Source organism: Scatophagus argus, chromosome 6, assembly GCF_020382885.2.
Source record: "Scatophagus argus isolate fScaArg1 chromosome 6, fScaArg1.pri, whole genome shotgun sequence".
Lineage (NCBI taxonomy): Eukaryota > Metazoa > Chordata > Actinopteri > Scatophagidae > Scatophagus > Scatophagus argus.
In genome coordinates, this window is record NC_058498.1 from 17,423,641 (window position 1) to 17,439,890 (window position 16,250).

At 40.1% G+C, this 16,250-nt stretch overlaps 1 protein-coding gene across 1 annotated transcript in view; it reads right to left on the reverse strand.

Moving 5' to 3' along the window:
* Positions 1 to 2,735: 2,735 nt before the first annotated feature.
* yjefn3 (YjeF N-terminal domain containing 3) overlaps positions 2,736 to 16,250 on the reverse strand; it is a 40,483-nt gene continuing 26,968 nt past the window's right edge. The window contains exons 2-6 of the mRNA XM_046390912.1: positions 14,952 to 15,060; positions 7,965 to 8,075; positions 4,741 to 4,854; positions 3,800 to 3,950; positions 2,736 to 3,509 (exon numbers count right to left, since the gene is read on the reverse strand). Coding sequence (XP_046246868.1) covers positions 3,313 to 3,509; positions 3,800 to 3,950; positions 4,741 to 4,854; positions 7,965 to 8,075; positions 14,952 to 15,060 — 682 coding nt within the window. The 3' untranslated portion in view covers positions 2,736 to 3,312. The remainder of the gene's footprint in view (positions 3,510 to 3,799; positions 3,951 to 4,740; positions 4,855 to 7,964; positions 8,076 to 14,951; positions 15,061 to 16,250) is intronic.

A 16,250-nucleotide genomic window follows, 5' to 3' on the forward strand; every position in this document is an offset into this window, starting at 1 on the left:
GTAGCAAAAAGAAGACATAAAATAAACAGTCAAAACATAAAATAACAGTCAAGGACGCTAGTGCAAATACTGAGGTTATAAAATATAAAATAAGTTTTGAACATATCATGAAATTTGCTTTTTGTATATTTATCCATCAGTGTCTGCAGAACCGAGCAGCTCAGTGACACACTGCACTTATGAGGAATTTCAGACCCTTTCATAAAACTTTGAAATAGCTTTTAGGGAGTGATCAGACATTTAATCATGTGATCACCCATTCATTATGATCTCACTGTCTTGTCTTGTTTTGTGCTGTGTTGTATCTTCTCCTGGTTGGTCATTAGTTTGTACTTGTGGTGATGTATCTTTTATTCCTGATAAAAGCAAAAGATTAAATAATTTTTGAAATAGTAATGGAAATTGTAAAATGTGAAACATGCAATCATTATTTGATTTTACCACTAATATTTATGAAATAAAGCGAAAAATGAAAAAGGAGTGGAACCTTGTTATTGGAGAAGAAGCCTTGTGAATTTTTGGAATTTGAGCTTTTGTGTGTTGTACAACTTGAGCACTAAATTAATCTTCCTGCCTCCATGCTGTGCTCTATCACCAACTCCACTAAATCTTTTGACCGCATTTCTTCTCCATGTAAGACTGTGTCTCCCTGGATATTAAAACAAGTGCTACTGTCAGTTCAGTTCTCTGATCCACCGACCACAGCAGTGCTCCTTACTCAAGCGCTCCTATGAAAAGCACAAATGACACTGTGGTGACAAGTCGTCGTTTCCTGACAGGGATTGGACAAGCATGAAAGACAGGACCGCTGAGCTCTCAGACATATTTGTACAACCCTCATCTGTTCGCCTCTGACAGATTTAATACCACCCGGTGAAAAAAAAAAACGCATCAACATTCCTTTTCACTGACTTTCCACACCCACTCACACATGTGCACACACACACCGGGCATTAGTGGATTAGTATTCAGAAGAAGCTCCTGCTTTGTATAAATACACATTACCACACATTACCTCATCCATAAACAGCACCTCAGTCTTGCTTAGTCATTTTCATTGAAGCCTGCAGCCCTGAGCTCGGTAATGAGAGGCCTTCCTCTACAGCTCATTACAGCCTGATCACACCTGTTTACGGCTTTCACTGCCAAATCAAATCCAGTTGGGACCCAATAAACAGAAGTAACAATGTGAGCTCATCAACACTAATTGCACGTGATGTGCATGTAACACAGCTATGTGGCCTGGTGATTAATGACCATCGTTTAACAGAACAGGCCGTGTTCAGTGGATGACACTCAAAGATTCTCCCACTACCAGCACCAACAGTCTTTTACTTCAGCTTTGAAGATAACACAATGAAACATTATTTAACAAACCTGAGTATAGTAGTAATATATATAATACCAGCTAAAAGAGTGTGATGTAAGAGAGATGTATTTGTGTATTTTTCTGTGTTTCTGTACTATACTGTGTTTTTTTGGTGATATTGGGGCAAGTTGTCACCATGTAAAGGTGTTATGGCTTTTAGCAATTATCTGCTTATTTACATGTCCAAAAGACACCAAGGAACATTAGCATCATTCATTTTGCATCATGTTTCTGATCCAATATTGACTCTGTCCCTATTGACACTGTACTTTTGTTTTCTATCAGCTCCTGATTTGACCAAAACTAGTTGGCCCTTTAGCTGCTGCGTGCAGAGGAGCTCTTATTCTGAGTTCTGGATTAGAGTGGCCATAAACAGAGCCACCCTTTCACTAATTCTTTTTTCTGTGAACAATAATAGATTCTCACCTCACAGAATGTGTCATATATGCAAACTTGCCAAACGACATGTTAGTAATTACACCAAACGAAGTCATGCAACTACAGCAGCACAAACTGTGTGCAACATGTTGTGTTTTTGCCACAAGAACCTTCATATATTTAGCTGTGGCGCACAAAATATTTATATATAAACTAACACTTTAAATATTACATCATCCATACACTAAAAGGATGATTTCCATGTATCCTTCAGTATGGGAGAGTGTTAGACTTGAATGCAGTTCTTGAGTACAACATTTAAATCTGTCGCTAGCAAAAGAGCTCTACAATGTACAGCTGTCATGTCAGAAACAGGAAGCACTGAGAGCACAGGGTGGTAAAATCACAATGGCCTCTTTTCTTCCAGCATTCCTCTGTCACCTTATTTGTAGTAAATGTGTTGCTTTTTGCTGTAATATTTATTGTATTCGTCACAGCTCTCCACTATAACAACATGTTCCACTTGACTGAAGTAGGGGGCGTGTCATCAGTCCATTTTGTGTGGAAGAAGAGTCAAATAAGGCACCAGACTCTCCTTTTCATGGGATCTCACAAAAGGCTTGAAACAGAAAATCTGAGTTAACAAAGAAAAGCGGACAACCACAGTCGTGATACTCATTATCTCTGACTTGACTTTTAGGTTTTCTCGAACCAGCTCATGCAAAGAAACCCCAACTGTGTCCAGCTTGCTCGGTACTATACACCCCAGAGTTGTGGGCCAGAGTAGCTGAACAATCCAAAATAGGCCAAAAGGCTGCATGGAAACTAGCCTGCACTTCTTGGTGTGTTTGTCACTATGAACCACTTACTTCACACTACATGGAGTCATTTTATAGTCACATCAGTCATTGTTAATATAAAATACACCTATCAGAGCAGCTTTAAGTGTAAGAAAACAACAACATGAGAGACTGAACCATTCCTTAAAATGAACTCTTTTATTGGACAAGAACTGTCAGCTCATGAAGTAACTGAAACAAAATTGATTCAGAAATGCAGGTTGAATGAAACAAACCAAAATCACAACAGAAAATTCACTGTTTCCTCTCTAGATTAACTAACCTCGGCAGCACACTTCAGTAGAAAGTTAAACATGACAAAAAGAGCAGAACAGGAACATTAAAAACATTCGGAGAAGAAGAAGAAAAATTCCAATGGTTGGCTTCATAGAAAATTCATCTTTCTATGGCGACAGTGGAAAAAGAAATTCCTGTCTTTTGCAAAGTAATCAGAAAACAGTGTAATGCTACAGCTGTTACAAGTAGTCTGACACAAAAACTTCTCATGCCATTCCCTAAAAAGACATGACCATAGTTTCTAAATATTATCCTCCTACTGTAGCTCATCAGCACATTTTGGCTAAGATGTAGCCTGATCTACGCAACTGAGATGTTAACATCAAATCACATTAACAATCTATAAAATGTAAAACAGAGAGAGAATAGATTAACTGTACGTTTATTAAAGTGAGGAGTGGCCACACTGGCTCTTATGTTTGCCATGTGTTACAATTCTATGAGACTGTCTGTGCCAGGATAGTCTGGGAGGTTAAGCTCGTATTTTTTCTGGATGTCATAGGGCAGGAAGCGTCCGGCCAAGAAATGCTTCCCTGAGAAACTCATGGCACACTTCTTTGGTGCTGTAAGTGAGATGAGAACATCTGGATTAATCCCATCCTGACTTGGTTCTTCTACATCCCAACCTGAGGAAGACAGAAAGGTTGGAGAGAAAAGCAGGCATGTAAACATAATGAGAGGAGGGTTGTGATCATTTTCTGCCCGTTGTGCTCACACTCAGCAGGTGATGTATTCAGGGTATGATGAGCTCACACTGAGCTGACTGTAGCATGAGATTTATCCTCCATGTGTGCCTCCAGACTTGGAAAACTCCTGCCTGGGAGCCAAGGCTCTGAGGGAGCTGCCTGCAGGTCTATCTATCATGTTGTGTTTTTGAGCCTTCAGCCTGAGAGCTACACTTTGTATGAGTACTTACCTGAGGGCACATCCACACTGACAATTGGGGTCTTGATTTGTTTCAGGGTAACCAGAATACCAGAGTAGGGCTCCTTAATGTTGGCACAGTCTGCCTCTGGGCCAAGCATGGAATCAATCACGAGGTTGTAAGCGTCATTTATGAGCTGGACCTAAACAGAACAGACCTCAGTATGAAATCAAATCAGAATTTCACCAGCGGTTCATAAAACAATTTTTAAGGCTTTACCAGATGAATAACAGAGAAGGAAAGTCAGACAAACAAAATCCAAAAGCAGTGTTTTAAAGCAAGAGTTTGAAATTTTAGGAAATTTGTTTATTTGCTCTCTTGCTGAGGGTTAGATGACAAGGTAAATACCAAATTCATATCCGTCCATTCAAGCCAGCAGCCAATTATCTCAAGTGAGCATAAAGAGGAAACGCTGGGGAACAGCTGGCCAAACAAAGAACAAAACAAAACAAAGCCACCTCCAAAGCTCGCAATTAACATATTGTATTGTATCAGTTGTCAAGCAACCAGTGGAGACTTCAGAAAGCAGCTCATGACCTCCTTGATAGAGTAAATTGTGCCTTTTAGTCTTTGGTTTTTGTACAGATCACGAAAATGACATAATACATATTAGTGTGCTTTAAATGTGCTGAATAGGGAATTTTGTTACCTTTTCACAGAGCTGAGTTGGCTGATGCCCAATTTCCAGACTTTGTGCTATGCTATGCTAACTGGCTTTTGGCCCAAGCTACATACTGACTGTACAAATGTGAATATCAAACTTCTCATCTTGCAATGGTGAAATACTCTTTTAAACAAAGCAGTTTTCAGCAGTTTTCATTTATACTTTACATTGCCAGTAAATGATAGACAGTGTCAGTTAAACTGTATAGTACACTACAACACCACTGAAGCTCTTGTAAAATGTCTCAGTCTGTAAAAATGCTGCTGACCTCTGTGGGAAGATAGGAGAGGAAAGGGATGTCCATCTTCTCACACTGGACTGTGAAATCCTGGTGTAGACTTTGAGTGGAGCGTTTGGGGTGGTAGATGGTGGGCTCATATTCCTGAGCCAGAAAAAGAAACACAACAAAACAGAGGACAGTTTACATAATATCAACACTTGGGCCTCCAATTTCAGCCAACACTGACATGATGCAGCAATGTACATTTGGCCTTCAGTTTATGACGAATGAAAATGATGTCGATCAGTGATCACACTTTGTGCTTTTACCAGTCTACTTCCTGAACAAATGCTTCCCTTATAAACTGAAAACTGAGAGGAGTAGAAATCCAGACGCCCGCGAACGTAAAAGGCAGAGGCATAGATCTATGCCTCTGAAAGGTCTGTGAAACGTGAAAGGTCTATGATGCTCAGCAGGAAACACCTGTGATCTGTGACCTTCCCAAAGATAAATCTTAGCACCAAGGAACCTCTGTCAGTATTGTGAGTCTATGCGTGCGTGTTTGCATGTAAACCATCATCAGAAAGGGGGGCGCAGAGCTTGGAGAAGAAAGCTTGTGACTGCAGGTGTGCTGCTTCAGTCTGGGTGAGGAAAGTGAAAGGCATCACCTTGTCATCACCACCACCACTGAGGTGTCCGTGAGCAAGGCCTTTAGTCCTTTTCTTGTTACCTGCTGCTGGTTTATTTGAGGTTCCCAGCAAAAAGCCAAAGCAAAAGCTCAGAACTTATGTCTTCACTTTAGCATTCAGCTAGCTATGACTTTCCATATACAGAACAGGCTTGAGACTCATTTGTGCCTCGCACTTCTGCTCTGCTGCTCAGCTTTTGAAATGTTTAAATTTTACTAAATTTCTCTTCTATTTATGTTGTTTTTAACTTTATTTTATTATTTTTTTAAGTTAGTATTTCCAGTTTGTCCAGTCCTTTGGTTTATGACTAAATACTTGATATAAATATCTGATTTGAAATAGACTGCATATTATTTCTTATCGTCTGGCTAACAAATCCTAGAATTGAATTGTTAGATGTTCTAGCATTTTACATACATCACATGAAATAAAATTGTTGGATATAAACAGTTCTTTCAAATGTGGCTGTGGATGTGATGTGTTGTGTCAGAAAAATTGCTGCCTCTTTGGTGACCTTAAATCAATCAAACTGCAACAGCCTCCATTCACCTGACCTCATCCCCATCATGATCTCCACAGAGAAAGCAACCGAGCCAATTACAATCCAGTGTGTTTGTGTGGCCCCTCGGGTGAGTCAGGGGTCCCAGCATGCCCTTGACTTCATCAGCAGTTACAACCTCAAACTGTGTGAAACTACGGAAGAGCCGAAAGGGCTATCAGTATCACGGAACAGGAAGGGTACAGATGAGGTCTTTTTCCAGTTAATGCTCATGTCTGACAGGGTTACACTTCCTCCCCCTAAGGGATGATGGTGTCTTGTAGTATTTTGTTTTCATGCACATCCCACTAGGAATGAAGGAATGAGGTCTGCAGCAAATGTTGAAACATTTCAACATGCAACAAGACTTTGGAGATGTACTTGACAATCCTATATTTATATTTATATATTTACTTACTTATATAAATTCTATAAGTAAAATATATAAGTTAAAAGATTTCTGTAAGGTTATATTCTAAAGGATAGTTTCATTTTGTTCAAAACAATTGCAGTGTGACATTGAAATGTGACCTTGTGAACCAGGCCGTATATAGAACACAGTGTAGTGAGCCAAACATAATATCATGTCTTCTTGTTTTAATATGAACAACACACTGGAACTAATATGCATAGAACTTATTTTTATTCTCATAAAACCTTAGCTTTGATCAAATAATATGTGTGCTTTTATGCAGCATTGTGTTTATAACCATAACTAGCAGCGGAAATAATCAAGTGTGCATGACTGCCTCAGACACAACCTGCTTTTGTGAACATGGACATCTCGGAGTGACGTGAGAAGCAAGCTGGCCTGTTTGCCTGCAGATGATCATTCATCTCTACGCTCTGTCTAATCACATTCACAGCTCTGCATCAGGGGCTCAAGGCTGTGTGTGTGTCTCTGTCTGTGTGTTACTCTGTGTCTCACGTGTATCCTTGCATGTCTTCCTGCTGACAGGGATCACATCACACCATGAAAAACATACAGCCTTACACCAGGAGAGCTATTCACAGTCCAAAGTAAGTACTCAAGTTTCGCAAGTTAGAGCAAATTCAGACAAGTGTGGTCTCATTCGGCCTGCTGTAGAGTGCAGTCACTTTGACAATAATGATAATAAAACATCATTTATACAGCACATTTCAAGATGCAGTAAAATTTCTCACAGATACACAGGAAAAGACAGAAGCAGAAGGTTAAAGCATTAGAATAAACGTGACAAAATAAAAGATAAAAGGGAGATTTAAAAATAGTGTTTATGGGAAAGCTCCATATTCGTGTCTGGAATACTGAAATAAAATATATCCGAGCTGACCTCTGTCCTCGTCCTTGTCCTTAAGAAGGGAAAACAGAGGAAGAGAGAGGCTCCACGGAGAGCCATCCGAGTCCATCTTACATGGTTTTAATAACAACTATCAGCTCACTGGAAATCTAGCATGTCAGACACATATGGTAAAGTGTATAAATGCAGTCCATTCTAAACCAGAGAGCCCAAAACACATATCCAGTAATTCCCTTCCAATAAAGTCATAGACTGGTGCAGGGTTAAATCACTGAGTTGTAAAATCATCTGCACTGACAAAAAAGAAACAGCTCATGTCTTGATCTGTGATGTGTCTGAAGAGGATGGATCCTGCCTCCAAAAACAATCAGTCTTGAAATGTCAGTCAGTATGTGGCCTGAGGGGCCGACATCATGGTCATGACATCATATCATAGCCAAGCGTAAGACACAGACGACTTTAATGAGAGTAACAATAGCATGATATCATGACTGTCTGAGTGCCCTTGCAGGGAGGGTAATGGGATAACTGCTCTGAGCTGTTTACAGGAGCTGAACTGAAATTCTGTAAAGCGCAGAGGGCCCGTATAAAGCGTCTCCTGTTAGCCCTGATGCAAGTTAAAGTTTGCTGGATGGCTTTTATGATTGAGGTAATGACTCTGTATGCACCAGACTGTGTTTTACAATTGGTCATTTGTCGTGTTGTTGAATATAATAGGGATTTACTCTGCTGAAAAGTTGTTTTTGTTCACCGCAGTTTACTTACAAACATACGCAGGTGTCGGGCACACACCAGGCCGATGGAGCCATTTTGATCTGGACCACAGATGACCAGCACTGTTGGCTGCTTCTTCGTTAGAGAGCTGAGAGGGTAGGCCTGGTGGAGTAAGCGAGGTAGACAGTTAGAAACAGGAGATGACACAGGGATAGAAGAGATGTATGGAGGAGTAAATAGAAGGGGTTATTGATAGAGAACAATAGCGAGACAGAAGCAACAGAGAGACCAATGAATCATCAAGCTTGAGCCCTCAGACTCAAGCCTCTTATTCAGCGCAGGTCATCTGATCTGTGCCTCTGCCTCTCCATCATTCTCAGAATGCCTGACTGCAGCGTGCCAGGCATGCCAGACGAGGGTGGAAGTGGCTCCAGCTTCATTGTCTCTTCCGTCTACAAGAAAAGGTCCAACCTCATTAAAATAACCCTTGGCAGCAGTGGAAAAAATACCGGTGTCCTTGCCACGGGATGCTTGTGTCTATGTAAAACACTTTCCATCTCGGCTCCTGCTGCAGCGGGCTGATGGAATCTGCCTCGTTTACTGGCCGCACATTCCTCCTGTAAATCATCCTGCACCTTCTTAAACAAGGCAGGTATTTGCCTGCTGAACTGTCATCCTGAGTGGTTAATCTTCCTTCTCCAACAGCAAAACAGAAGTGCTGTAAGTGTGTGTGTTACATTTTTCACGGTTTCTTCAAGGCACAGAACTCATTGTCACATTACAGACTGTCAGCTAATGATTTTAGGGTTTTTTTCATTCTGTGTCTGCACTATTACGTTGTACAAGAATAGTTGTTCATCACTGTAAAAGTGACAGCATAATTTCATAAACTCGAAGGGTAGCTGAGGAAGACATTCCAGGCAGACTTCTAGAAATCCTGTCCAATCAGAGCCCAATAAATGTGAGATGTCAGAACACTAATAGTGAGGCCAGATTTGTCACCACGAAAAGTAGTCTATGAATGCAGTTCACAGTAACGCTTCAGATCTCAGCCCACAAGTGCATAAGTGCACAATTTTGTGTTAATTAAGACCAGATATTTACATAATATTTACACTACACACTGATGTAGTAACAGTCAATACAATGGGAATTTATCCCATCAGCTGTAGCAGGCTTACTATGCCTGCTGTTGGGACTTAGCAATGAATTTATTTATTTATGAAGTCTTCAAAATAAACTCTTTCTTTTTGTGTTTTCTCATAATTACATCAGTGTACCCTATAAGTGTTTTATAAGTATCCTGTAATTCAAAGCAGTTACATCATCATTTATGAGTTACTTGCCCTTTATTACAAAATGTTTGGTTCCTTGTAAATGTTTTATTGTACCCCATACTTATTTAAAATTATTATATAAGTGCCGATAATTGCACTACAATTAGAAGGCTGTAATATAAAGTGTTGCATATTTCAAATAACGACTCTTGTGCTGGTTTTAACAAAAAGATTAAATAATAGGCTGCTGTTCCTCAGCTTCCAAATTCTGAGGAAGAGCTCAAAATAGGCTGAAATTCTGCAGCACACAAAATCCATTTACTTCCACTTACACTAAAGTATTCAGTGTGGGAGAAAGTTCATATGGAGAACTTGGCCATTACCCACAGTGTTTAATTGGATATAACAAGACTCAGAGTGTGTTAACTAGAGCAATGAATCCAGGAGATGAGACAACAGCTGTTATCTCCTGCATAACAGCTCGGCAGAGAAATCATCACAGAGACAATGTGATGGAGGAGAAAGTGTTAACCGAGTAAAGAGGAGCAGAGGAGCGATTTAGTGGAAACAGAGAGACAGAAACAGAGAGTAAATGTAGAAGACAGGATTTTCATTTTCATATCTAATGAGACAGAAGCTCTTGTGAGTTTCACACTGTGTAACCTGATGTTAATGACACATCTCAGTTAATTGACAGTGGCACCCTTTGTGTGTGTGTCCCTATAGCAAAATGCTAACTGTAATTACTGCAACCTGCTATTAAAGACTAACCATCTCTGACAGTGTTGTCTCCTACTGTGAACTCACCTATACAGATGTTGCTAGGCTAGAATTAGACCTCCAAAGGAGATAAATCAGAACCAATCACTATATTTTCCATCAACAACTGAGCAAAGGTGTATTGTGATCTACTGACCATGTTTCATCACAGTTGTTTTTTTTTTTTTTTTTGCTTTTTTTTTTACACTTGCACCTCTGCTCTCATCAACCATATTTCCAGCGGTGGCAGGTATTTTCAGCAAAATTCCTCTGATGAACTCATTGTATACTGCTTGTTCAATAGCAAACAGCCACTAGCTGGTGAATGTAGTGTAGAATTTTTCAAGGTTAAGCTGGTGGAAATCAAAACAGAGCTATCAGTGGAGTGTGGGAGAGATACATTCATGAGGTAAGAAACAAGACTGATGTTGCTCCATGTCTGTTGGCTGTGTAACTAGAGAGCTGCTTGCTAACACGTTAGCCACAGGAACTTGACATGGTGAGTAATGCTTTACATTACAGCAGCTTGGTCTTCTTGCATTGCTCTCTCTCTCTCTCTGTTTTCTGTTTCCCTCGATGCTTTTTAAACACACAAAGCTTCACATCAAGAGGTTTAATGGTGTTTTTTCTAAATATTGAAGGTTGTTAGGAGGATCAGTGATATCAATGCTGGAGCCATTTCATGCTGCTGGAGGAACCATTAGAGCCACACACTGTTGATGGTAAAGCAGCTATAAAGGGAGCAGAACAGATCAATTCAGGCTGCACTCTAATATGTTTTGAAGGGTTTGTTTACTCTCACTTGGAACAGAAGCTTGATCCTCTCTAACACGTATCTATCCATCTTGCCATTTGTTCTGATAATGAGCCTTCCAAAGGATCAGTGAATACGTGAAAGCAATTAGCAGAAGAGGAGATAGAGAGCATTTCTAGTTGCATTTCTGTCTGCAGTGTTGGTGTTGAAGCTTTTGTTTGCTTATTTTTATCTACTTAAACCATATTAAAAACAACTTGATCGAACTGCCCACAGGTGACGCTCCAAAAGACAAAAAAAAGTCATATGGATTTTTAGCCAGAAGTCAACAAATCATTTCTTTTATTCAGTAAAATATCTTGATGTCTATGATGCATTTTATTCTAGAATAATGTAATTTGCTTTAACTCCCTTTTAACTCACAAATAGTTCAAACTGCCTTGGCAACAAATTTCAGAGTACTGTTTTAAAAAAAATAACAACTCAGTTTTAGCCTAATAAACCTGTTCAAATGTTTTCCAGTGTTTGAGATATTTATGATATTTTTGATGTGTAGAAGATTTCTACAAGTGCAGACAGATGGTTTGTTGCATCTGCTCAGCAGATCTGGTTGCTGTTTTTTATCTGTTCATCTGGATAACTTTTAACTTTTCTGAAGTTGCTGTGGACATGACATTCAAGACCTCAAATGGAAAGAGAGAGAGAGAGAAATAGATAAAAGCGGGCAGACAAATAACAAACAATTTTAGGAAGTGAGTTTTAAAAAGCGTCTCCTCCCCCCTTACACTCACACACACTCACACACAAAAATATGGATGCCTTGATTGTAATAAGGTCTCCAAGGGAATACCCCTTTGAAATAAATGTTATAAACACATGTTCCTTCACCTCCAATCAACCTGAAACATACACTGAGCCTGAGAAAACATGATCAGGGTCCTAAAAACACATATACCCTCATTTATGCAGAACACAGTGCTTTTAATATTTCTACTAGAGGACCAAACTTAAGTCCAGGGGCTCCTGTAAACTCCAGACTAATTTATTGCTGTGCGGTAACAAAAACGTCTCCTGTCTCTTACTCAGGTGTTGAAAAGCTTCAGACTGATACAGAAACACAGTCTGGACCTGGTGGCTGCGGCTGCTGCTCTTGGAACAGTAAAGGGATTACTTACAGAACACCTATAATATATTAATATATCTGGCAACCAGAGAGGTGTGTGTGTGTGTGTGTGTGTGCGCATGTGTGTGACTAAGCACATGCTTGTTTGTGCGGTATACTTAGAAGCCAGCAGTAGGAGGCCAGCAGTGAAATCAGACTGTCTGCATTGCCTTCTACTGTAATTTTCCTAAAATAGCAGTGATGTCATGTAAGCAGTAGCGTGCTGCTGGCGGCTGTGGGCAACAGCGATCCACAGCGTCCTGGCCATGTTTGTCTAGTAAGGCTATGCTGTTCATGGGGCTGCTGGTGGAGGGTCCAGGCATGGGGCCAGTGGTGGCTGATGATAATAGAGGGGAAGTGGATGTGGTGGGTTTAATCACACACTCTGAGAGGAGAACACAAAGTCTCCACTTCTGCCTGATGCTGCCACTCTGTCTGCCTCAGCTTTTACATGCCACCCATTTTCACTTCCTTTGAAGTGTTGTTGCTGTGTCTGTCTGTTTTTCACCCCACAAGAGAGTAATAGCTTTATTAAATTAATTAATTAATAAATTAATTATACAATATGCAGTAGGCTACCAAGACATTAATGTATTATCTATTATCTATCAAATCAAACAAACAAAATCTTCTTGAAGCAGAATGCAATGATGACTAATGTAACTTAAACAAAGATTTTTTTTTTTTCCTTGACCATTTGGGAAGCTGTAAATGCGACATTAACTTCCAACTTACATTAACTTAATCACACGTTGATTAGACACATGCATTAGCAAACAGTTGCTTATTTGCACATCCATCAGACATAGAGGACCATTAGCACTGATTTATCAATGCTAGTTTTTACACCTCACAAATGTCGCAAAAGTCCAATATTCTCTTTTAGCTCAGCTTTTGGTCTCCACCCATGGGAAAATATCTGGGTCTTTCTGCTGTCAAATCCACCATGTCCACCAGTTTGTTGCCAACTCTCTGTCCACCTTTTGGTGCAGAGCAGGTAGTGTTCACTGTACAGTACACAGGAGATAATGCCAAATGAGGGGTCCATTTTCAGGAATTAATGGACAATGTGGAGGACAGCTGCCTCCACATCATGTCAACTGAAATGATGCCATATCAACTGAAAAGATGATGTCAGTGTTGTGTTCACAACTTGTTTCCACATCCGAAAGCCAAATAGTTTCAGAGAAAACGTAGAGAGATTCTTCGTAATCCTGATTCTTGAGAAATCCCAATGCATCTGATATAACAGGGATGTTTAGGATGGTGTTACTGGAGTTGCTTCCAATTCTGTCACTACATATTTGTCCAAAGCATCTGCATATCCATCTTCCCTGGCTTTCTGCTTTGTCCTCTTTATTGTGTCTCTTCTTTGCTTGTTCCCGTAAAACATTTATTTCTCTCTCTCTCTCTCTCTCTCTCTCTCTCTCTCTCTCTGTATCTTTGTCTCATTCCTTCTTTTTCTCTTCATCCGTCCTTCTGACAGCAATGTAAGGTTTCATGTGTCTTGCAGCTCAGACTCTTATTCATCACAGCCTGTTGAAGAGCCCATTGAGGAAACCAGTGTGGCATTAAACCAAGCCAGTGGTCTGGTCAAAGGGAACCACATGTGTTCTTAACAGTCCTCTATGGACACACACAGCTTGACAAAGTCCAGATCACAGAGAAGAAGAGTTGTGTTTTTCAACCGGCGTGCTTAAGGAGCAATGCCGCAGAGTGAGCTCAGGTGTTCTGCCCTGAGGTGAGCTGCTCGAATGTTTGGAAGCAAATGTCACGGAAAGTTAAAACATTTCTTTCACATACTAATCAAAGTTGCTTTGTATGGAAGTTAATGCAAATTAGGAAAGGCTAAGTAGCAGCAGCTGTGACTTTTTGCCCTCTTGTACAATCAAATGGTTACACCAGGGTCTCATTGGGTTTTTGTAGTGATTACTGAAGCTCAGAGTGACAGCAGTATTTAAAAAAATAAAAACAGGATGAGATTTATGACCTTTAGAAAATAACTGCTGAGTGATACAGAGTGTTGACTATTAAACAGATTTGCACAGGAGTGGGTTGGTTGAGGCCACAGCTTGATTTTATTTGACTGGAGCTTGTAACAGTGGTTCTGGGTTGGATGGCTTTGTGTAGAAAAGACAGTAATTGTAAAAATTTGCATGACTTCTTTTGATTTGATTTGAATTTTCCAAAAGCATGTTGTGGAGAAAACCACGAGCATTCAGTTTGTTTTGATCCTCTCAGCTACAAGACTGGTGAAAGGACTGATCCAAAAAAAAATAATAAATTAAAACAAAAGCTTTGTGTGACAAACTCATATAATTTGCTGTTTCTGTGCAATACAAAGACAGAACAGAGCAGAGAAGACAAAACACTTCAAATCATGGAAAATATGTCAGAATATACGCAAAATAAGAACTGAATCGCTGGTTTTACTGTACAGCTATAAAGTGCACTGCTAAACACACACACAAACACACACACACACATCACAGTAAATGGTAACAGGTGTCATGCCGCTGGTTTAATGGTCCATAGAAAGGAGCTTTGAAAGCGTTACAGCACATTCAAACAAAAGCCCATTTCACAATAAAAACAAAAACAGCAATAAGCACATGCTGGAATGATTTTATCTGCTTCAGCTTTTATTTATAGCGATAGTTTCACAGGACCACACAAATATGTGGGGCAGTCGTGGTTAGGGTATCGGTACCCTTAGGGTACCCTTGAGCAAGGTACCTAACCCCCCACTGCTCCCCGGGCGCTGCACGCGGTTGCCCACTGCCCCGGGTTTGTTGTGTGTGTGCACGTCACTTGGGTGGGTTAAATGCAGAGCACGGATTTCGTTGGAGTGAGTTCCCTCCAATGACAAAATATGTCACTTACTTATGATATGGATAGTCAGAAAGGAATGGATGGAAGGGGATTGTAAGTGAGTTAAAAAGAAGGGAAATAGTTTGCCTGTGCTTCATACTTGCATTAAAGTATGGACAACAAGCAAGCAGGAAAGAAAAGCAGAACTTGAAGGTACAAACAAAGACATACAGACTAAGAACAACAGAGATCTGGAAAATGGAAGACGTACACACCTTAGTTATAGCAAGGGCGCATGCTTGTCCCCAGATCTCTATCAGCTGCTGTTGTCCAAATCTGTAGTCCCTCAGTAGCTCTGTTTCGATAGCCGCAGCCTCCTCCTTACTGTCACACACACACATCAAAATTGTTAGTGACAGTGTCATTTTTGTTCAGGGAGTCACTGGTGTTCTCGATAACAAAACAAAACAAAACAAATACTCATTTGCCCACCAACAGTAACACTCTGCATTTGAAGTATCTGTAATGTGAATCAAAATGTAATTTCTGCAGCCTGACAGCAGACCAGCATTAAGTTATGCTCTATTGATCTCCACAGGGAAGTTTTCGCTCAGTATATAAACCTTTCTGAGTATTAGGAGTCCCCATGCCTGTTCACTACAAGATACAGCAAACATTTCCAAGATAATGTTTGGTTATTACATGACCCATAGTAAGAATGTATTTACCAGAGAGCTAAATTGGTCTGCTTACAAGCCTTAGTAGTATTCATGTCTGCTTCAGCAAGAAAGGCTGACTCCAGTTGGTTTTTAAGACTTCCTATATGTCAACCTCTACTCATAACAAACTTTAGCATCTTCTGGGAAGCGTGGTCATGAACTCAGAACATGTGGGTGATGAACTAACCTATGACATTCACAGTAGCTCACGTATATCTGTGTGTACATGGACACAATCTGACACTGATGTGTTTTCTGAGTGAGTTATGACATTTGTAAACTAACGTTCACACATGTTCGGTCTGAACTTGTTCCTCTTTGCTTCCTCTGGCTGCTTTCTGCAGGGCGACAGTGTGACTAATGCTGCTGTATCTAGTATGCAGGGCTGTATGTGTGTGTGTGTTTGTGTGTGTGTGAGAGAGAGAAAGAGAGAGAGGTGAAAATGAAAGGAGGAGCAGGTCAAGTGAAAATCATAAGTCAGCTTTCTTCATTTGGGTTCTGATTCTGTAACATCACCCACACACCCCTTGTCCTCTACAGACACCTGGTGGTAGTCCTTAGTAATGCATTGCAATAAGAAAACCTGGAAAACAAGACTGGATTTTTTAAATTTCTTTTCCAGTAAAAATTTCTCATACAGAAATAAGAGTGAAATAAGAGTTAAAAAGCTACTGATATGTGATTCAATATTTGTGTCTGCCCTCTTAATGACTGTTTAAAAAATGGTACAGCTCACTGAGAGCAGATGAGAGAAGGAGGATCAATGCACAAAATCAATGTTGTGCTTCTAAGCAGCAGTGACTCAACAGGGTCACTTGGCCTCAAATTGTTACCTCTCCAAAAAGGATCTCTTTA